Source organism: Coffea arabica, chromosome 1e, assembly GCF_036785885.1.
Source record: "Coffea arabica cultivar ET-39 chromosome 1e, Coffea Arabica ET-39 HiFi, whole genome shotgun sequence".
Lineage (NCBI taxonomy): Eukaryota > Viridiplantae > Streptophyta > Magnoliopsida > Gentianales > Rubiaceae > Coffea > Coffea arabica.
The window spans coordinates 3884574-3908385 of record NC_092311.1 but is presented as its reverse complement, the minus strand read 5'-3'; the positions used below and the strand labels follow the sequence as shown (position 1 = coordinate 3908385).

At 35.0% G+C, this 23812-nt stretch overlaps 2 protein-coding genes across 3 annotated transcripts; both read right to left on the bottom strand.

Annotated features, from left to right (window-relative positions):
• Positions 1-803: 803 nt before the first annotated feature.
• LOC140007986 (putative disease resistance protein RGA3) lies at positions 804-11053 on the bottom strand. 2 transcript variants are annotated; one of them, XM_072051636.1, is made up of 3 exons: positions 10768-11053; positions 1210-4068; positions 804-1113 (listed from the first exon to the last, which is right to left on the bottom strand). In XM_072051636.1, the coding sequence occupies exons 2-3, from the start codon at positions 4026-4028 to the stop codon at positions 1014-1016; spliced, it is 2919 nt and encodes a 972-aa protein (XP_071907737.1). In that variant the 5' UTR covers positions 4029-4068; positions 10768-11053; the 3' UTR covers positions 804-1013. The 2 variants fall into 2 exon arrangements, with proteins under 2 accessions (XP_071907737.1, XP_071907733.1); XM_072051632.1 differs by lacking the exon at positions 10768-11053 and having other exon boundaries at positions 1210-4282.
• A 2020-nt stretch (positions 11054-13073) lies between these two features.
• LOC113697939 (putative disease resistance protein RGA4) lies at positions 13074-17037 on the bottom strand. Its single transcript, XM_027217568.2, has one exon. The coding sequence runs from the start codon at positions 16724-16726 to the stop codon at positions 13286-13288; it is 3441 nt and encodes a 1146-aa protein (XP_027073369.2). The 5' UTR covers positions 16727-17037; the 3' UTR covers positions 13074-13285.
• Positions 17038-23812: the final 6775 nt, after the last annotated feature.

Here is a 23812-nt window from a genome sequence, read left to right as displayed (position 1 = left end):
CGTTTCCTTTCGAGTTAAGACAAATGGGGGATTTCAGGATTAAATGCTAACTAAATAAATTAAATGCGAAAAATAATTGATTGGAAGAAATAAAAGGGAGAACTCTAGCCAAGGGTGCACTTCAGAGATGGTTCATGCAACTGATCATCGATTCAAATATAATTCCAACAGTTATTAATAGATTGGTTATAGTTATTATACATACGATAAACAACCAGTCTTTCCTTAATTTTTCGATAGTTAAGGTATGATCGTTAACTATTTCTCTAACCCGAAAACAATCCTAGGTACGACCATAGGATTTAATTTCTAATCTGCACTAAGATTTAGAAAAGTCCAATCCAAAGTAACAAACACGCTACGAGGATTTGTTTAAGTTAGATCGTATATTTTCCTGACATAAACCCAATTACACCAGTTGCTACCGGAACGGAGGTAATCGAACAATTACGGATTTAGATGTATCAAATTTAGTATTTAACAATTCAGTAACTTAATGGATTTAGATTTTAGATTTTAGATTTTAATTTTCAAGTTTCAATATGTTATCAAATGCACCCTTAAAGAAAAGACTCCTATTCTCTAAATTGAAGATTAAAGAATGCTATGGATTGCCTATCTCTCCCCACCTTACTTGAAAAAAAGAGGAAAATAAAAATCTTAGTACAAATACTTAATTTAACAGCTTTAGTAAGTTTTTTGTTTTGAAGATTAGGCTCTTGACATTAGCAAGTAATTTACACGTATCTTGGAGAATAATGCTACTGTTATCGTTGACAAAAAAAAAAAAAAATACTAGTCAGTACCAATTTCAATTGTTGACAACTCTAGTTGTTAGAATTGTATGACATTTTTGTTAAACTTCAATTTTTTGAGAAACCTAGCCAACCCTTAAATACTAGTTGTTTGAGAAACCTAGCCAACTATTTGTGAAACATCCATCAAAGCTAATGCTATCTAATGAGCTAAATTAACATCATTGATAACTGCCTTCATCTTCAAACCCTGTCTGGTCAATGAAAATAACTTCTATCCCTTAGCATTCTAGTCAGAAATGCAACGGCAAATGGTGGTGTCCTTTGTCCAATAACATGAGGTCTGCTTCCTAAGACTCTGGAATAAACATCATAATATTACATTTCAGAACAGCTTCAATCATGACAAACTACGAAAGCAAAGAAAAGGTATGGACTAATTAATCTTGGGCACCTTTCGGTCGTCAACCGCCGCAAACTCGATCCAAACAGATCCAGATCTGGCAGCTCCCTAAGATTGTCGCAAGAGTGGATCCTCAACTCCTCAACAGAAGCAGTGCCGTAACCCATTTTTATACTTGTTAGATTATCGCAATTCCTCACGTGTAGACTTTTACACGAGCATGGAAGGGTGGTCAGCTGTGGGCAACGTTGAATGCTCAAATGCCTCAGCACAGGAAAGACATCTGCTTCTGCTTCACCTACTGTTGACCTCACTTGGTCTGCACCTTTCCACTCTACCAAATTCCCCATACGTATTACCCAGAGTTCTTCAAGGGCAGGAAAGAATTTTCGTCTTCTAGTGCTGCTCCCTGATGCTCGTGATCTTCCCTCCTCCTCCTCCTCCTCATTAGTAGTAATACCGTAGAATTCATCTCCAATGGATCGAATGTTTCTCAATCTTGTCAAATAGAGACGTTTGAGGGATGGCAGTTGTCCTAATGCGGGGAGTTCACTGTATCTCTTGCAGTCTTCTATCCGCAATGTCTCCAATTTTGACAAATTGATAAGCCATTGTGGAAATTTATTACCCATAAAATAATAAATTCCCAACTCTTGCAAATTTGGGTGAGGTTGGAGACCTTCCAACACATCCTCCTCACGGTTATCGCTTTCCCGATCCCCACTCTCCCATTTAAACACCAAGCGAGACAGATCTGGCTTTTCGAACAATTTTGCTTGTTTAGCTGCTTCTTTGCCCTTCACTAGTCCAAGATTTCTTATAGTCAACGATCCTTTCAGATATTTCAAGGTCCCAAGCTCTTCGATACCACGACCCCTCTCTTGACTTACATTAAAAAACTTTAAAGTTTGAAGACAAGTCAATAGTCCCATCTGCACCGGCATTTTCAAATTTGCACGATAATGATTGTAGTTTAGATGCCGCAAGCTGATCAAATCGCTCATCCGTTTTGGAAAACCTCCTTCAAGTGCATAATCATCAATCGTTAGTGTCTGCAAATTATATAGCTTGCAAAGAGATTCTGGCAAACTTGTGATTCCAAAAGATGAAATGTCGAGCAGCCGCAAATGTAGTAGTTTGCCAATGGAGCTCGGTAGAGACTCGACATCATATCCAGACAATTTGAGAACATGCAAGCACTTGAATCTTAAAAGCATGTTCATGTCAGTAGATACGCCACCCTCTAGATGGAGAAATAATGTGCGAATTGATGCTGGTATTGTCCTTATGGTATTTTCTTCCAAACCTTTAGAAGAGTCCAATGCAAGGTAGCGATCCTGATTGCTGCTTTCTGGTTTGAGAATTGATTTTGCAAAATCATGCACGAGATCGTGCATTTTATAATATGTGCTCCCCTCATCTTCGACTTTTTCTAGTAAGGAACTTTGTAACAAAATCCTTAAATACTCGCCTCCTCTTTCCTCCATCATTCTTGTGTTTTCCTGATCTGGTAGAACAAAACCTTTAGCAACCCAGTGCTGAATTAGTTCATCTTCTCCTAATTCAGTGTCCTGGGGAAAAATCGAGCAATATGCAAAACATTTCTTAATTGATGGAGATGATAAATGATCAAAGCTCACCTTAAGTATTTGATTAATTTGGCTTTGATATTCATTCAAAAGGCTCTCCTGCACAATGGAGTGCCACTTCTCTCTTCTGTTGGTATGCAACAAGCCACCAATCAAACTTGCCGCCAAGGGTAGGCCATCGCATCTCCTTAAAATTTGCTCCTTCAGTGCTTCCAATTCTTCTGGTACTTCTTCCCCTGCACTCATCACCTTTCCTTTTATGATGGACCAGCACTCATCACCTGATAGCTTTCCTAAGAAATAAGGACGATCATTCATTTGCAAATCTCTAGGCACAGCATTAGCCACATATTCTAGACGAGTAGTGAGAAGACACCAGCTTCCTTTGGTTTCGTTGAGTCCCATCAAAGTGTTGAAATAGTCATCCCACGATCCTTGTTCATGATCCCACACATCATCAAGAACAAGGAAATATCTTTGTCCCTTGAGCTTTCCTCGAACTTCTTGAACTATGGCTTCCCTACCATCCACTTCAACCTTTGTTTTTGTCAACGATTCTAAAATGAGTTTGAACAGCCCCACTGTATCAATTTTTCTAGCCACACAAACCCAACTCTTTATGCCAAAATTCTCATCAATTTTTGGATTGTTGTAGACTGATTTAGCAAGAGTTGTCTTTCCCAAACCTCCCGGGCCTGCTATGGGAATAACAGAAAGAACCTTTTCAGATGGGCTCGATAACATGTCCACAATCTTTGACTCGTCGCCGGATCTTCCTACAACGTTCGGAACGACAATAGAGTCGGTCTGTCTGGCACCAGCGGCATCAGCAGGGGGTGCAGCTTCAATTTGGTTGGTCAATCCCAAGCGACCGGCTCCCTGGTTGATCCTCTCTAGGTTGGTGTTGATGTCCCGGATCTTTGAAGCCAAACTGGAACTAAAACCAATTGCATTAAAGGAGGAGAAGATGAAGCATACCTTCTTCTTGATGAGTTGATTTCGGTACTTCACCTCCCGACGAAGATTGTCGTAGTGGAGCTCGTCCAGCACGGTATCAGCTTTAAAAACCTCATCCTCTAGCTGCTTGAGCCACTCTCGCACCCCTTGGCTATGGATTTTCCCGTCAGCATCAGCCAGGAAACCTTGGATCATTGCAGCAGTATTGCTTAGTCTCTCCAACTCCGCTTCGACCTCCCGAACCATACCAATGCGGTCCGCAGCAATGGAAATAACTGTCCCCAAGAGGACCTTAACAGTTGCACTGATAGCAGCTTCAGCCATTGTTTCTTGCTTGGAATTGGAACTGGGATCGAAAGGTTTTCTGATATCAGAGATGGAAGGAATGTTTTCAGCAACAAATGGTAGAAATCAGAATAGAAGCCCAGAACAAGAAAGAGATGAGTTAACGATTCCTTCGTGGGTTGATGTGTGAGATTCAGATTAGTATAATTGCGATTAATGTAACAGTGCACAAAACTCAAGAGAGTTGACTTAACTAAACTGATTGAGGGGCTGGCAACAGGGGACATAGATCTAAAATCTCGCCTTGATTAATCAATTTATTCTACTTTATCTATCTAGTTCATTTATTCAATCTGGCTGGTATTAGAATATGCCTGGTGGTTACTTCCTCGAAATGCATCTTCCTACTTTGCATTTTTCTTTTCCTTTTTTTCCCTTAATGTTTATTTGTTATTCACACTGCAAAGAATCTTCTCGACTACTTAAACAATTAAGCCAACTCTTCATGACTACTTATGCAATTAAGACAGGGAACAAACAGATTAGAATCGATGAGGACAATTTGAGAAATGGAATTATTTAAATTTAGTAGACGTTTTTTTTATATATCAAACATCATAATTTCATTAAAATTTGCACTAATGGCAAAAATTATATCATCAAATATACACAAATATCAAAGACCAAATCTGAAGTATGGATAGTATAGATCCGAAAAATAGATAAAAATTACATTGTAAACCTCCAAAAAATATTTTAAAAAGTGAAATAAAATAATTATGGTCCCACGAATATCTATGTATGTTTTCAATTGATAGATCTGCTAATTAAGTATTTCAAGTTCAAATATTATAGCGAAATCTAGCAAATGGACCTAAGAAATTCCAAATTTGATAATCAATTCGTGAAAAAACTCAAATCTAATAGATAAAAAATGAAAAAACTACCTCTTTTGTTGGGTCAATGCTGGAGCCCTTTAGTCTTTTAAAATATGTCTAAAAAGAGGTGGCTGATAGACAGAGTATCCTTTTCTTGCTGGAATTGAAACCTCAGTTTCTTTGCTCAACCCAATGAATTAATTGAATCATAACAAAGTGTTCGGTGGTTGTTAGGACTTCTTTCTTACATTCTAACATTAAAATGAGGTTGACAGGACTTTCATAGTATGGAACTTGCTTGGTTTTTATCTTGTTTTGCAAAAAAAAAAAGAGAGACTATCTCTGATCTCGGCATTCGAATGAAATTACAATTGTATAAACCAGTAACTTCAATTACTACTTGATTTATATGTTGCTTAATAAAATAAGCAAACCTCAAGAAATAGTGGTGGTATACAGTGGCGGTGCTAGAAAAAAATCTCAATGGGGACAAAAATAACAGTAAAATTTTTTTATCTGCTCTTTTTCTAGTTTTTTAAGCAAAAAAAAAAAAAAATTCACCAACAAGTACAAATAATACGTATATTCCATGAAAAACAAAAAAAGACAAACTCAAAATTATTAATGTAATAATAATTTTATTTCAAAAACAAACTAAACTATTTACAATTGTTCACGATGAGTTTTCATATTTTGATAACGGTTTACGACTTTCTCATTTTGAACTTCACGAAGTATATTTTTCTCATTATAAGTAACTAAACAATTATTCATCAAAGTGTCTCCCATTTTATTTCGTAACCGATTCTTCACTATATTCATAACTGAAAAAGCCCTTTCTACTGTAACTGTAGTAACAGGCAAAATCAAAGCCAACTTTAAGAGCATATTAACCAATGGATACACAATATCTCTCTTAGTCTCCACCAACCTTTAAGCTAGATCAGAGATTTTTCTTAAATCAAGAAATTCCTTGGCTGATTTCAAGTCATTAATATAAGTATCCAATTCAGTGTCAAGTGCAAGAATATCCAACTTAGAACATCCAATTCAGTGTGGGACGGCAGATAGGAGGTCCTTATGATCAAGGTTCGGTGCGGATAGATTTGTGGCTCTGTTGGGGGAAAATGGGAAACCAGAGGAGCAATAAATGATGGAGGAAAGGGAAATTGGGAAGTGGGGACAAAGGAAGTAAATGATGGATTAAAAAAGAGAAACCATCAGTTGTGGGAGGGAAAATTGGGGACATAGGAGGAAAGGGAATTTGGGGAGTGGGGGCACACTCAAAATTACGTTAAAATTGTACAAATATTATAAGAATTTAAGGGGGACAGTGGGGGTCCGTGCCCCAGTGCCCCCACCTTAATTCCGCCCTGGTGGTATACCAGATTAAGGGCCTGTAAGAATTGTGATAACCGCACATGACGCTTTAGCTCTTAAATTCTAAATTAGGATACTTTAATCCTTTAACTATAGCATGATTCTTAATTTAGGTTCCGTTTGATTAAACTATATTTGAATTCTGAAGTCTGAAGTCTGAATTTTGAAATTTGAATACTGAAACAATTATTTTGCTGAATTTTAAGCACTGAAAAGAAAAATATATGAATGTCTAAATTTTAATGTTAAACCTATTTATACTGTTTGACAAATATTTATAACCGAGTGCGTAATAAGTTTAATTTGATAATTTTGCCCTTATATCTTTCATTTAAAAAAGAAATAGAACCTATGATTTAATTAGTTTAAAATTATTAGGTATGAAAACGACAATAATTTATTTTTAAATCAAATTAATATAAAAGATGAAATATATTATATGAGGAGTATGGAGAAAATGTGAAAGTCATTAAAAAAGGAGAAAAAAGAAACAGAAAATCGTTTGATAGAGAATATCAGGTTGTTTAATTAGATAATAATTTTGAATATAATTAACAAACAAGGGTAGATTTGGTAGATAAGATAAGGTAGTTGAAATAATTCTACTGATTTTTATCAGAATTAAGCATTCAGTTAGGATTTTTGTACTGAAAAAAATACATGCAAGTTTAGCATTACTTAACAAGTTCAGCAGATGGATTTTCATTTATTAAACACTCAAAACATCTGAATGTCTGAAAAGGTTCAGTTTCAGCACTTTATTATATTATCAAACAGACCCTTAGTCTGTCTCTAAACTTTAAATTCTGTCTCTAAGTTCTAAATTGAGACATCTTAATTGAATGTGCTTAAAAGTATAAAGAATCTATATGCTATTATTCAGAACTACAAGGTAAATGATGGTTGACACTCCAAAACTCATCCACCAGTCTTCCACTTTCTGTATTTTTTTTATCATTGAAATTTCGCCTATACTCATTTAACCAATCCACCATTTTTTTTTATCATTTCTGTATTTTTTTTTCTGTAAATGATGGTTGACACACCAATACTCATCCACCAGTCTTCCACTTTCTGTATTTTTTTATCATTAAAATTGCCCCTATACTCATTTAACCAATCCGTGTCTATGGTTGTATTGGCCAGAGAAGTTAAAAGCATCCCTCAAGATTATGTAATCTAGAAATATGGCTAAGTACGATTTTAATGTGTCAACCGGTTGTAATATTTGTTACAAGTTTTGGTTCGCAAATAAATATGTGTTGCATGATTTGATAAAGAATAGCTGTGTGAAAGCTTAGACGAAAATCTTGTCGGCCGTAGGGGCTATTTTCTCTTTTCCCTCAACCTTCTTTTTCCCCTTATCTCTCAACTTTCTCTCTACTCTTCGTCCTCCATAGGAAGATCTTGGCCCTAAGCCAAGGTCTCCCTTCCTCTTTGTGCTTACTTTTATTTAATAAAATCTCTTCTAAAGTATCCTAATGAGAGTTTTTTTCTCTCCCAAACTATCTTGGTGAGAGTTTTGTTTAGTGTTTTTTTTGTTATTTATTTTCTCAAATCTAAGAATTTCTTCAAATCTATATGTTAGGTCTAAAATTTTTTAGGTCTTTTCGTCAAATCTCAACATCAGTTTTGAGGTCAAACCAGTTGGACAATAGATCTGAAAGAATAGACATGCATAGATATCTATGAAGCGGCTCGTTCAATTAGTCAGATTTGATGATTTGTGATTTACAGCGTAATCTTTTATATTTTGTAACTCTATTAAATCTTATAATTTTTCAGATGAAATATATCTGTAACATGCTTAATGTATTTTCTACCATTAGTGTAGATTACTTTGTCAAACAATTAACAAATTGTGGTGGATGATTTCCAACTAGATTGTTAATAATATTGACATATGTTTTGTCAAAAAAAAAAAAAATCTTGTCGACCGTATCAATACTAGTTTGATTAATGGTGGTGGCCATTAGTCGTTTAGATAGAATGGTCGTTTAGAAAATTCTATCTAATGCTGCTAATTTTCCTTTGTCGGATATTTAAAAATTCTACCCGAAACTAGTTGTGAGAGTAATTAGTTTTGCCAATGTAGGCGGCCTTTGGTTGTCTAAAAATTCTATCTAGCAGAAAGTATGGCTAATTTGCTTCGTCGGAATTAATTTTAAAAAAACAAGGAAGTGGAAAAGTACAATTGCAGCTAGGACATGTTTTTTTATTATCTTTTTAATTTTTTTTATTAAGTAGGTAAGATATAGTTCAGATATTTGTTGGTCAAGAAAGCAACACCCAAAAAAAAAAAAAGAAACATGATGCATCACTTTACCTTTTTCAAAGTTTTCTAGTTTAAATTAGTCATCTTGATAAGCATCTGTCATGGTCAAAACACAGTGGCTACTTCCTCCAAATTGCATCTTCTTGCTTTTTTTTTTCTTTTTTTTATAATTTTTTTCTTATTGTTACTTTATTATTTGCATTTACAAATCATCTTCTTGATTACTGAAGGAACTGAGACGAGAAACAAAGAAATGTGCTGTGACATTTTCATCCCATCAAGCCACTTCTTAATTATTATTATTATTATAGTAATTAAGACCAAAAATAAAGAAGTGAGGACAGCTTCTCATCGACTATTTGTTAATTATTCACTTAATCGTGTATTTGTACCACAGCTACTGGATGCTTTTTGCTTGAATTCCCTTCACTTTGCTGCAATATTTGTTATCACCTCTCATAATTGCTACATTGATGGCTCCCCAATGCTCCAAGAAAAGCATGAATTATTAAAAAAAATATGTTAATCACAAAGACTCGTTCTAAGGTATGATTAGGGATGGCAATGGGGGCGGGGGGCTCTCGGGGCGGGGGTTGGGGCGGGGGCGGGGGGAATTTTTCCCCCCGCTAAGAAACGGGGCGGGGGGCGGGGGAGCATACCCCCGCCCCGCCACCCGCAAAACAAAAAATATATATATATATATATAATTATATATAATATGTAAGTTAATTAGTTATAAACTTATGATAATGATATTATTAGTTAGATGTATTATATAATGTATATTAGTTTATGTAATATAATTGATATTATCAATTATATGAATAATTATACATGTCTACTAATAGAATTTATTAATTAGTTATACTAAATTTACTAATACATTTATACTAAATTTCTAATTACACTTAATAGAATAACACTTTTTTCTCAAAAAAAAGCACAAATACAATAATGAATTAGTGATTGCATTTGTACTAAAAGTGAAAACTTGACTATTTTAGTTATATTTATTTCATCATATTGGATTGTATTCAAATAACTTCTGTTTGATTGTTTTTATGAGTTTCAATTGTAAAATTACAATGAATAATAATTTGGTAATGTGTTGATATTTTAGTACTTGATTATTTATTAAAATTTAATTATAATAAAATTATATTAACCCCGCGGGTGCCCCAGCGGGAGAAGCGGGGCAAGACGGGGCGGGGGAGGGGCGGGGCTGGGGGAGCGGGAGGCGGGGGACGGGGCGGGGGACGGGGGGAACTAATAGGCAACGGGGCGGGGGTGGGGGAGGGGTCCCCCGCCCCAACCACGCCCCGTTGCCATCCCTAGGTATGATGAGACTGCAAAACTGGCTTTGGTCAATGATTTGTAGGAGTGTGCAAAGTCAAAAAATTTCGATTCATCGACTGAATTCGAATTAAATTCGAAATTTCGAATTTGATAATTCGGAATGGAAATCGGAATATTCGATTTCGAATTGGTCGAATTCGGTAATGAGATTTTTCAAATCCAAAATTTCGATTTCGAATTCACAATTCGAAATTGAAATCGAAATCGAAATCGGAATTCGGAATTCCTATTTCGATTTCAATTTTGTTTTCACATATATATATAATATTTTTATATATATATGTAATATAATATTTATATTATAATAATAATAATTTTTATATTCATGAATTCGGTGAAATCGGAATTCCAAATTGAATTTGGAGTTGGTGAACTTGAAATCGAATTTGGTCGAAAATTCTAATACCCAAATTTCAAAAAATTTCAATTTCAAAGTTCCAAATTACCAATTTCGATTCCGATTCACACCCCTAATGACTTGTGACGCTGGTGGCCTTTAGTTATTCAAATAAATTCCATTTAATAGTACTCCATTAAGATGAATCCGTGACACTAGTTTTCATCAATAGCTTGTTTTAGATCAATGGCAAATGTGATACTAATTAGTTTTGTCATTGTGATAATAAAAATTTCGAGCTTTACTTCCTTTTTCACCTCTTCTACCTATGTCCAACCCAGTACAACAACCAAGTACAAATCAACCCAAAACATCACCAAACATCCAAAACTTCAACAATTATCCCTCAATAAAAAAATAACCACAATCACCAAACTACCACATATATAAGGATCTCTACCAAAAGGTCCACTCAAAACCAAAGCTTAACTTACATTAAACCCAAAACCAAATCAAGTCAAGTAAAGAAAACTTAAAAGATGCAAGAGTTACCTTGATTAAGTTATAAAGGAAGATCTCCTAGCTCTTGAGAAGCACTTGCTTAAGCTTGATTTCCCAAGTGTGATCGTTTGTGAGGAAATGAAAAGAACTAAGAAAGCAAGGGTTTTTGCTAGGAGAAATGGAAGAAGCAAAGATCGAGAAATTTCAATTTGGTAGAATAACGAATAATGATCTCCCACTAACTCTTTTATATTCTCACCAAACTAATTTTTTGGGTTTGTTTGATAAACAAGTTTTTGACCAAACGCTTTTTTCTTTTTTTTTTTCTTTTTTGCACTCCAAGCTTCAAGTTTCCATCACTTCCATATCAACACCCCAAAAGTTCCAACTCCGCCTCCCAAGTCCTCAAGGAGAAGTGACTAGTAGTAGGCAGTACCTCTTTTTTATGTTCTCTAGGAATAAAATTATTAAAAAGTGCCCTCCACTCGGCAACTCTAGCGGCTTGTGATTACATGTGGACTTTAGATGCTCATTGGGCAATATTGCTTCTTCTTTGCTTCAAACATCTTCTCGTGTAATAAAAGATAAAGAAATGAAAGTGGTTGCCAAAAAAAAAAACAGATTAAGGACTTGTTTCAGATCTGGAAAATGTGAAAAGCGCCACAGAGGCCAAGAACAAAGAATAATAAAGTGAACATGGATAGAGTGGACGCACGTAACAACTTCCTCGAAGTTGCACAATTTGATTCTCTTTTTATTTTTCACATTTCAATTTGGTATTATTTACACCAGCAAGCATCCTCTTGATTCCATCGATAAACAGTAATTAAGAAATGAAATAAAGAAGTGAAAATGGCATATGACATCTTCACATCAATTTTTTTAGTCAATTATTCGTGCGGTCACGTACACTTTTTTTTTTTTGAAGCTTCGGAAGCTAAAAACTTTAATAGCGGAAAGAGTGCTTTTTGATGCGATTAAGAAGTATTATGGTTTGGTTCCTTTTTCATTCATAACTTTCTTGTGTCAATGCTATAGCTTTTGGTAATTTAAATGAATTTTCAGAGCTGGGAAATGTACATAACCAGTTTCTCCTATTTGTTGAAATTGAAAACCGAAAGTGATTGGATGAAACTGAAATTAAAGTGATGAAAGGTAGGACGAGTTGAGAAAATTTTGGACGAGTTGAGTTTGCAGTAGTTATTTTCAGTGATACTATTAGTAGATCCTATTCAGCAGTAGTTTTCAGTGGCACTATCAGTAAAATAAATAAAAATGGGATTCATATAATTAATCATCTTGCTAAACATATTCCCAATGGATTGTGACAAGAAACAAGGAAAGGAGAATGGATCATGGGATCATTCATCTAATGACTTCTTGGTTACTTCAATAATTAAGACAAGAAATAAAAGAAGCGAGAATGGATAATGACTTCTTCATCTTATTAACTATTAGGGGAGAGTCCCACGCAATGCGTGGCAGTTGATACCTATGTTGTGAATGGGTAATTGGAGTAGTAATCAACAAATTTGATGTGTGAGATTCAGATTAGTATAATTGCGATTAATGTAACAGTGCACAAAACTCAGAAGAGTTGACTTAACTAAACTGATTGAGGGCTGGCAACAGGAGACATAGATCTGAAATCTCGCCCTGATTAATCAATTTATTCTACTTTATTTATCGAGTTCATTTATTTAATCTGGTTGGTATTAGAGTATGCCTGGTGGTTGCTTCCTCGAAAATGCATCTTCCTACTTTGCATTTTTCTTTTTCTTTCTTTTTTCTCAATGTTTATTTGTTATTCACACTGCAAAGAATCTTCTCGATTACTTAAACAATTAAGCCAACTCTTCTTGACTACTTAAGCAATCAAGATGGGAAACAAAGAGATTTAAAATGGATGAGGACTTCTTCCTTTCATCAACCAGCTTCTTGATTGCTTATGTAATTATGAATCAAATTGAGAAATGGAATTATTTAAATTTAGTAGACTGAAGATAACTTGTTGGATTAGACTGAAGATAACTTGTCGGATTAGTGGAGAAGAAAACTTAATAAAATTAATTTAAATATATGGAAAGATATTGATGAATTCGATTCAAAAAAAGAGAGCATTCTATGTGTCCTTTGATTCGAGTCATTTGCTAACACATTCAAACAAAGAGGCTAATTGTGTATGCAGCGTTGCTAATAATTTCATGCTTGGCCAAATAGAAGGTAACAAGTTGAGTTTTTAAGATGTTCAAAATCTTTCAATGGCGAGATGCAGAGAAAATATAGAATTTTGGTCTCTTCTAATTTGCTCAAAACCAGGCTTTGTTAAAACTAATCTTTGAAAAGAAACCAAGGTCTGCCCAAAAGAAGAGAATTAATTACGGAGAATAACTTTGGGGAAAAGAGATGGAGAAAAAGAGTACAAGAGACTGAAGAGCAAATATATGTCAATGAGATGCAGAAACAAAAAATTTGTATACATATATATGAGTGTGAACTTTAGATAGGAAAATCTCACCGGATCACTTGAAATCTCCTCCTCCAAGTAGATGCCTCTTTGGGGAGTGTATCATTGTCTTAATAGAGGACAATCAAAGACGTCGACACGAGTTAACTTTGTGAGTCGTCTCATGGCGGCCTCGGGTGGTAAAGACTGAAGCTTTTGGCAAGACCATAGCGATAGGGTTTCAAGGGACACAAGGTTTCCAATCCAATCAGGTAGCACCTCTATTCCTCCAAAGTTCTCCAGCCTTAGTGAAGTGAGGGTAGTCAAGTATTGAAGCTGGTGTGGCAGGGAATCCGAGTGAGGCAACCCTCGTAATTCAAGCTCACGAAGTGTTGATGCGGACCAATCAAAATCATCGATTGAGGAGTCATCTGAGGAGAAGGGACCAATCCTCAATTCTCTTAAGCTGGTGGCAAAAGCAAATCCATTGAACCTATGAGGGATCAATTTGGGACATTCGACTAAGATGAATTCCTCGAGAGAAGACATCTCCTGCAAATTAAGCGAAAACGAGAACAAATTGGGGCACCTCATCACCCACAGGGACCGCAGAGACGGGCATGACTCGAACATTTTGTCGGATATAGTGGTCAACCCTTCGCAATTATTAATTCTCAATTTCTCAAGGCATGGTAGGGGGCATTTCTGTCCATTTACTCCTAGACTAATTAATCTTGGGCAACTTGCGATGGTCAATCGCTGCAAACTCGATCCAAACAGATCCAGATCTGGCAGCTCCCTAAGATTGTCGCAAGAGTCGATCCACCACTCCTCAACAGAAGCAGCGCCGTAACCCATTTTTATACTTGTTAGATTATCGCAACTCTCCACGTGTAGACTTTTACACGAGCATGGAAGAGTGGTCAGTTGTGGGCAATATTGAATGCTCAATTTCCTCAGCATGGGAAAGACATCTGCTTCTGCTTCACCTACTGTTGACCTCACTTGGTCTGCATCCTTCCACTCTACCAAATTCTCCATATCTTCTACTTTGAGTTCTTCAAGGGCAGCAAAGAATTTTCGTCTTCTAGTGCTGCTCCCTGATGCTCGTGATCTGCCCTCCTCCTCCTCCTCCTCATTAGCAGTAATACCGTAGAATTCATCTCCAATAAATCGAATGTTGTCCAAGCTTCTCAAATAGAGACTTTTGAGGGATGGCAGTTGCCCTAATGAGGGGAGTTCACTGCATCTCTTGCAGTCTTCTATCTGTAATGTCTCCAATTTTGACAAATTCATAAACCATTGCGGAAATTTATTACCCATAAAACAATAAATCCTCAGCTTTTCCAAATTTGGGTGAGGTTGGAGACCTTCCAACACATCCTCATCATGGTTATCACTTTTCAGATCCCTCCTATTCCATTCAAATGCCAAGCGAGACAGATCTGGCTTTTCGAACAATTTTGCTTGTCTAGCTGCTTCTTTGCCCTTCACTAGTCCAAGATTTCTTATCTCCAACGATCCTTTCAGATATTTCAAGGTCCCAAGCTCTTCGATACCACGACCCCTCTCTTGACTTACATTAAAAAACTCCAGAGTTTGAAGACAAGTCAATCGTCCCATCTGCACCGGCATTTCAAATTCCGCATAACCATGGTAGTAGTTTAGATGCCGCAAGCTGATCAAATCACTCATCTGTTTTGGAAAACCTCCTCCAAATGCATGATCTCTCATCGTTAGTGTCTGCATATTATATAGCTTGGAAAGAGTTTCCGGCAAACTTGTGATTAGAGAACATGAAATGTCGAGCAACCGCAAATGTAGTAGTTTGCCAATGGAGCTCGGTAGAAACTTGACATCATCGCCGGACAATCTGAGAACATGCAAGCACTTGAATCTTAAAAGCATGTCAGTAGATACGCCACCCTCTAGATGGAGAAATAATGTGCGAATTGATGCTGGTATTGTCCTTGTGGTATTTTCTGCCAAACCTTCAGAAGAGTTCAATGCAAGGTAGCGATCCTGATTGCTGCTTTCTGGATTGAGAATTGATTTTGCAAAATCATGCACGAGATCGTGCATTTTATAGTATGTTCCCTGCCACCCCTCTACTTTTTCCAATAAGGAATTATGTAACAAAATCCTCAAATAATCACCCCCTATTTCCTCCATCAATCTTTGGTTTTGGCGATCTGGTTGAACAAAACCTTCCGCCATCCAAAGCTCAATTAATAGATCTTGTTTCAATTCTGAATCCTGGGGGAAAATTGAACAATATGCAAAACATTTTTTAACTGATGCAGGTGACAAATGATCAAAACTCACCTTAAGTATTTGCTCAATCTCGCTTGGACATTCATTCAAAAGACTCTCCTGCACAATGGAGTGCCACTTCTCTCTTCTGTTGTTAAGCAACAAGCCACCAATCAAACTTGCCGCCAAGGGTAGGCCATCGCATCTCCCTAAAATTTTCTCCTGTATTGCTTCCAATTCTTCTGGTACTTCTTCCCCTGCACTCATCACCTTTCCTTTTATGATGGACCAGCACTCCTCATCTGATAGCTTTCCTAAGAAATAAGGACCGCTATTCATCTTCAAATGTGTAGATACAACATCAGCCACTGGTTTCAACCGAGTAGTGAGAAGACACCAGCTTCCTTTGGTTTCGTTGAGTCCCATCAAAGTGTTGAAATAGTCATCCCACAATCCTTGATCATGATCCCACACATCATCAAGAACAAGGAAATATCTTTGTCCCTTGAGCTTTTCTCCAATTTTTTTAACGATAACCTCTCTGTCATCCACTTTAACTTCGTCTTGTGTCAATTGTACTAAAATGAGCTTGAACAGCTCCATTATCTTAATGTGTTCTTTAGCCACACAAACCCAAATTTTTTGGCCAAAGTGCCCATCTATTTTTGGATTATTGTAGACTGATTTCGCCAGAGTTGTCTTTCCCAAACCTCCCGAGCCTGTTATGGGAATAACAGAAAGAACCTTTTCAGATGGGCTCGATAACATGTCCACAATCTTTGACTCGTCGCCGGATCTTCCTACAACGTTCGGAATGACAATAGAGTCGGTCTGTCTGGCACCAACGGCATCAGCAGGGAGTGCAGCTTCAATTTGGTACTTAATGACCAATCCCAACTCATTGGCTCGCTGGTTGATCCTTTCTAGGTTGGTGTTGATGTCCCGGATCTTTGAAGCTAAGCTGGAACTAAAGCCAATTGCATTAAAGAAGGAGAAGAAGAAGCATACCTTCTTCTTCATTGGTTGATTTCGGTACTTCACCTCCCGACGAAGATTGTCGTAGTTGAGCTCGTCTAGCACGGTATCAGCTTTAAAAACCTCATCCTCTAGCTCCTTGAGCCAACCTCGCACCCCTTGGCTATGCATTTTCTCGTCAGCATCAGCCAGGAAACCTTGGATCGTTGCAGTAGTTTTGCCTAGTCTCTCCAACTCCGCTTTGACCCCGAGAACCATACCAACACGGTCCGCGGCAATGGAAATGACTGTCCCCAAGACGACCTTAACAGTAGCACTGATAGCAGCGTCAGCCATTGTTTCTTGCTTGGAATTGGAACTTGGATCGAAAGGTTTTCTAATATCGGAGATGGAAGGAATGTTTCAGCAACAAATGGTAGAAATCAGAATAGAAGCCCAGAACAAGAGAGAGATGAGTTAACGATTCCAGTGGGTTGATGTGTGAGATTCAGATTAGTATAATTGCGATTAATGTAACAGTGCACAAAACTCAAAAGAGTTGACTTAACTAAACTGATTGAGGGGCTGGCAACAGGAGAAATAGATCTGAAATCTCGCCCTGATTAATCAATTTATTCTACTTTATCTATCTAGTTCATTTATTCAATCTGGCTGGTATTAGAATATGCCTGGTGGCTACTTCCTCGAAAATGCATCTTCCTACTTTGCATTTTTCTTTTTCTTTTTTCCTCAATGTTTATTTGTTATTCACACTGCAAAGAATCTTCTCGATTACTTAAACAATTAAGCCAACTCTTCTTGACTACTTAAGCAATCAAGAAGGGACACAAAGAGATTTAGAATGGATGAGGACTTCTTCGTTTCATCAACCAACTTCTTGATTGCTTATGTAATTATGAAATAAATTGAGAAATGGAATTATTTAAATTTAGTAGACTGAAGATAAGTTGTTGGATTAGTGGAGAAGAAAACTTAATAAAATTAATTTAAAGATAAAGGAAAGATATTGATGAATTTGATTCAGAAAAAGAGAGTTTTTTATGTGTCCTTTGATTCGAGTCATTTTAAAATTTTCGCTTCCTATTTTTTGGGTCAATGCTGGAGCTCTTTTGTCATTTAAAATAAATCTAAAGGAGTTGGCAGATCTACATAATATCTTTTTCATTTTGGAATTAAAACCTCAGTTTCTTTGCTCAACCAAATGAGTTGATTGGATCATAATAAAGTGTTATGTGGTTGGTAGGGCATCCTTTTTACGTTCTTGAGGAACGATGAAAAAAAAAATTATGGGCAGTGCTAAGATTCTTCTTCACTAGTTTACACCATTAAATTGTCATGTATTTGTGATCCGACATAGGATTTAGAAGCTCATTAGCTTCTTCCTCATAAATGCACCTCACAAATACACCTAGAAAGAAATGCCTTTCCAACTTGTTTATTTCATTCTACTGTTTGGTATAATTCACAATTGTCATGTTTTGTTCATTTCTTCCAGCTGGGATGCTCATTCCAACCCTTTTTAGAATCCCATTCCTCAAAAAAATTTAGAGAAAGCTCTTTTCACCTTCATTCTAGAATGACTAAATAGTAGCATGCCAAATTTACCGTCATAAGTCTATGCATTGCCATATCTTAAGCTATTTATAAGCTCAATTAATATTTGAATGTAATTTTTGTAATAATTAATTTTCCTTGTATTTTGAATAATTTTTTTCTTTTATACTAGGAAACAAATGTTTTAAGATACTTTATTCTTTCATTTTTGAACAATCGTTCAAGAATTTTTTTTTTTGAATATCATATCAAAATTGAAAATAGATTAAAAATAAATTATTATTGTCTAACTTCATGTAATTTATATTTTACACTACTAATTATATTGGTAGTAAATAAAATTTTAACTTAAAAATCTATATATTAGAATGAATACGAATTATAAATTGAAGAATTTTGATACCATTCATCATTTATTTTTAAATCAAGCTACCAAAATTTCAAGTAAATAGACAAATTCTATTGTTGAACAAATAAAACAAAAAATAAGAAGATATATTATGTCCTATAAACTAATCTAGGGTAATTAAGTCAAATTTGTATTTACTATATTCCATTCTAACATCTTAATACTGATTATACCAAAAATTGGAAACTGAATAAATAAACATTCGATTCTGACTTGTTTATCAAACCTTGAAACAGTAACTTTTTTCCCTACCGGATTATAGCTGAAACCCTTTCTATTCTGTGCATTTCCATGTACCAAACAAGGAGTAATATTAAAGAAGGAGAGAAAGTTTTAAGGCTATATTAAGATGAGGCCATCATCAATGGCTTGTGATTTAAGAAATTCTGTTTACTAGTACTACATTAAGATGAGGCCATGTTACTAAGCTTTGGTCAATGGCTTGTGATGCTGGCCGCCTTTATTTATTTAAGAAATTCTGTGTACTATTACTATATAGTGTGTACTGTTTCGGTCTGACCTGTTTTAGATATCGATCAGTAAAATAAATAAAAATCTAACTAATCAGATTACCCTATTTTATCTATCTCGATTAATTTAATTAATCAACTTGCTAATATATTTGCAATAAGATTACTCTATTTATTTTTTTGTTATCTCCCACAAACACACACACACACACTCTCATATGTATACAAAGGAGAGGCAACTGCCTTTTAACATGGTACTAGATATATATGTATATGTTGATAGTATCAGAATCATAAAATTCGGTCGAACAAGTCTAATGGTGTAAGATGATACCGTTGGAATGGAGAAGAAAAAGTTACAAAATTAACTTAAAGAGAAAGAAAAGAAAATTAACTAATTGGAATATTGGATTACCCTATTTTATCTATCTAGATTAATTTAATTAATCAACCTGCTAATATATTTGCAATAAGATTACTCTATTTATTTGTTTATTATCTCCCACAAACACACACACACTCATCTATATATATATATATATATGTATATATATGTTTATGTATATGTATATTGAGTGATTACTTTATCCTTCAATCCTACAACCCTGAATGTTGATAGTATTAGAATCATAAAATTCAGTTCAACAAGTCTAATGGTGTAAGATGATATCGTTGGAATGGAGAAGAAAAAGTTAACAAAATTAATTTGAAGAGAAAGAAAAATAAATAGTGAATCTTGTTCGGGCTAATGGGAAATTGTCAATGTTTTCAGTGCTTGCCTGCTTGGTAGTTTCAAAAAGCAAAAATTCCAAATAGTCATCAGAGTGATTTTCATGTGTTTAGCATTTTTTATTTGGTTCTTTTTTCTTTTCAAAATTTTCACTCTTAACTTTCTTGGATTAATGCTGAAGCCCGTTTGCCATTCAAAAATAAATAAATATTGCTTCCTCTTTGCTTGAAGCATCTTCTCGTGCAATTAAGAAATAAAGAAATGAAAGTGGCCAAAAAAAAGAAAAAAAAATGAGGACTTCTTCACATGTTCCTCGAAAATGCATAATTTGCTTCTCTTTTTATTTCTTAATTTTCAATTTGTTATTATTTACACCAGAAAGCATCTTCCTGATTCCATCAATAAACAGTAATCAAGAAAACCGAAAAAGTGATTTGATGAAACTGAAATTAAAGTAATTAAAGACAGGGCAGCACTTCTTCAGAAAATCTGGACGAATTGACCTTGAAACTGCGCTAAAGGAAATCCAATTCAGCAGTAATTTTCAGTGTTACTATCAGTAAAATAAATAAAATCTTGATTAAATGAAAAGTCATCTTGCTAAACATATTTGCAGTGGATGAAATTAATTAGAATATAATTAATTGATATTTGCTAATTATTAAGAAAAATATAGTTACTAATTAGTAAATTACCTGAAAAAAAAAGGCAAGCGAGTAATGCACTTTATATTTGTTTATGAAATCTTCGTCAGAACTGAAAAAACAAAAGCAAGTAAGTAATATATTGTTAAAAAAAAAAATGAAAGGAATACATGTTTTAGATGTTGCCTGGTCTGGAAAACATGCACAAGTGTAATTAATCAATTTATGCTTGTTCATCTCTGTAGGTCAATTAATTGGATGCCTGGCGGCTAGTTCCTGAAGATGCATCTTCTTAATATGCCCTTTTTTTTTTCTTATTGTTAACTTATCGTTTAAAATATAAAAAATCTTTATTACGCAAATTATTAGGGCAAGTAACAGAAAAATGAGAAGGGATTAGGAAAAAAAAAAAGTGTGTGAAGGGATCAGGTCTTCATCATTTCATCAAGCAACTTCTTGGTTACATTAGCCACAAAGAGCTAAAAGTATCAGACCAACCAACACTGCAGATCTACCTTTTCTTCGAGTACAATTATTAGTTTCTAGACATAAGATAGGATATGTAGTTAACAAATTATAGTATTATATATGGTAACCTTTTCTTCTTCTCCTTTTCCTTGGACTGATGGCTTGCTGGATTAACTCGATTTGCTCGAAACAATATATAAACGAAGCACTACTCTATTGCTATCAATAACAAATTTTTGTCTTCCCTTAGATTTGACTCACCTGAATTAGAATTTCGAGTGATTTGAAAGTTATTTGTGGTATTATTTGAGTTGTATTTTTAGCTTTTTGATTCACTTCTATTCGCTTTATGTCATTTTATGAATAGTTTTCATTTTTTTTTTCAGTTTTTCTTGTTATGAAGGGTTGCTATTAATAATAATGATGGATTGTATGGGCTATTTCAGATTTCCTTTTTTTTTCAGTTTAATATTGTTATTTCAGTTATATGAAGGTGTCTAATTTTTTGTATAGTGAAAGTCCTTTGTGTGCAACATAAAAAGTTCTTCCCCTCTTGAACTAGATGTGTGCAACTCATATAATTCATTTGACAAATATTTCTCAAACCATTTCACTATTTATAACTTTAAGGAGATTTTTCTTTCTAAATCACTATGGTATGATGCAATATAGTGATTGTAATAATTAACCAACCAGTACATATGATACAATGAATTTTGATCATTAGAAATTCATAATTAAACTTTAACCCATACTTAAGATTGCATGAAACTTAACCACAAGTTAAGAAGGGCATAATTCAAATCATAACAATGCTTACACCCAGACTCCAAAATACCAAAACTCATTGTACTTTTATATAGTATAGAAATAGATAGATAGATAGATATAGACGTGGATATAATAGATGGATAGATAGAGAGATTATCAAATTTAAACACTTGGTGTGTTGTTTGGATTTTACACCTTGGCCCTTTGCGTGCACTCTAGGTTTTTTACAGGTGCCGAATCTGTGCAATAATAATAATAAAATCTAACTATCCTCAAGCTGTCAATAATCAATTCAAGGTACTGGAGCAGGAACCTTAGGTGTGCAATGGGTTACTTGATTCACCTTGTTCCCGAAGAGTTTGCTTAATCCTATATACCAGAATTAATTACTGACAAAATTTACTAACTAGTAGACAGTGGCAAACAGGTCATCTCCTCAGGGACTGGGGAGAAGTTCGTTTCCTTTCGAGTCAAGACAAATGGGGGATTTCAGGATTAAATGCTAACTAAATAAATTAAATGCGAAAAATAATTGATTAGAAGAAATAATAGGGAGAACTCTAGCCAAGGGTGCACTTCAGAGATGGTTCATGCAACTGATCATTGATTCAAATATAATTCCAACAGTTATTAATAGATTGGTTATAGTTATCATACACGCGATAAACAACCAGTCTTTCCTTAATTTCTCGATAGTTAAGGTACGATCGTTAACTATTTCTCTAACTCGGAAACAATCCTAAGTACGACCATAGGATTTAATTTCTAGTCTGCATTAAGATTTAGAAAAGCCCAATCCAAACTAACAAACACGCTACGAGGGTTTGTTTAAGTTAGATCGTATGTTTTCTTGACATAAACTCAATTATGCCAGTTGCTACCGGGACGGAGGTAATCGAACAATTACATATTCAACTACCCCCAATTTGCAAAATAGCCTACGTGAATGATTAAATATTGCACACTATTCAATCATACACAATAGGTATAACAATGAAAAACAGAAAACATATACCAATAAATGAAGGACACAGTTAAAATAATTTAGATCTCATAGTAATTGCTGAACCAAATCTTCAGTTGTCCCCTTGACTAGAAAATGGAGATTTAGCTACACATCCTCAAGGAAAATCCACAGGACTTCCTTGATAACCATTGGTTCCTTCTCCAAAAACTAACGAAAGAAGACAGAAAAAAGACAAGTCACGGGCCCTCCTCTCAATTCCTATTTTGTAGCTTCTGAAGGAAAACAAAACTCCTCCCGAATTTGTTGTTGGCCGAACTCTTAATCACGCGGGATCCGGCTTGCTCTTCCTATTTTCTCATTTTTTTAAGGGAAACAAACCCCCAATTGAAAAAGGAAACATTCTAAAGAGATAATACTTAATTGTTTCCTAATTCAACTCTACAACTAACAAAGATAATTAAAGTCATCCAAATTCACCAAAGATGTCCATATTTGACTCGAACTACGAAATCTCCATGCGTGACAAATTCCCGAGTCTTCTGGACTTGAATGTAGGTCCCAACGTACCACCACCAAATTAGGTGGAAACTGCCCCTTTTAATCATGTTTTGGTAATTTCCCTACAATTTAGCACCATTAACCAAATATAAGTAGAATCAATCAAATAACGTAATATTTGGTAAAATAAAAGAGGGAATAACCATAAAATTAATGACAAAAATGCAACATATCAATTTTAGAATCTTGTTGATTCTTGTTTAGACTCTTCACTCCTTAAGAGAGCAATTTTTCACCACACCATAATTCATAGGATTCAGTTCAAAAACTACTACTACTTGCATGTTTCAACATAGCGTATGAGTTACTCTGTCTACAATGTTGATATTGACATTTCACTAAGATTTTGACAATGAGCAAAAAAACTCTGCACGCAATTAGTGATGGAAAGAAGAGTGTTTTAAAAAATTACTAGATGAACCAAAGACAAAGGGAAGAAGTACAGAGCATAAACAATACAAGAAGGTAACAATGGCAGCAAAAGGCAATGGAATTTGCAGAAATTGTCCATGTCAAAAGAACGAAACAATCAAAGCTATATGCTCTTGCAAAAGTGGAAACAAGAGTGAGCCAGTAACGTTTCCTCTGCTTCTGCAATAATAACCGAATCCAGAATAATTCCAACAAAGAAGATCGAAGTTTATGTTAGTATACTAGCATTCAAAATCAATAACCAACGAATTTAACTTCTAAGTAGCTTGTTTTAGTCGAACGGATCTTTTGGACTAACAAAGATCAAAGAAACCTTTTCCAAAATGAAGCAGCAAATAAGTTTCAATATCCTATAAATTTTGGCAAGTAGGTTCCTTCTTCCTTTGAGTTCCTAAGACTTGATCATCAATTTCATCTCA

Excerpts from the sequence above, each read along its gene's own strand:
- LOC140007986 (XM_072051636.1), bottom strand. The coding sequence starts at position 4,028 with ATGGCTGAAGCTGCTATCAGTGCAACTGTTAAGGTCCTCTTGGGGACA. Across the intron at positions 1,114-1,209 it reads CGGCGGTTGACGACCGAAAG|AGTCTTAGGAAGCAGACCTC; the intron begins GTGCCCAAGATT and ends TGTTTATTCCAG.
- LOC113697939 (XM_027217568.2), bottom strand. The coding sequence starts at position 16,726 with ATGGCTGACGCTGCTATCAGTGCTACTGTTAAGGTCGTCTTGGGGACA.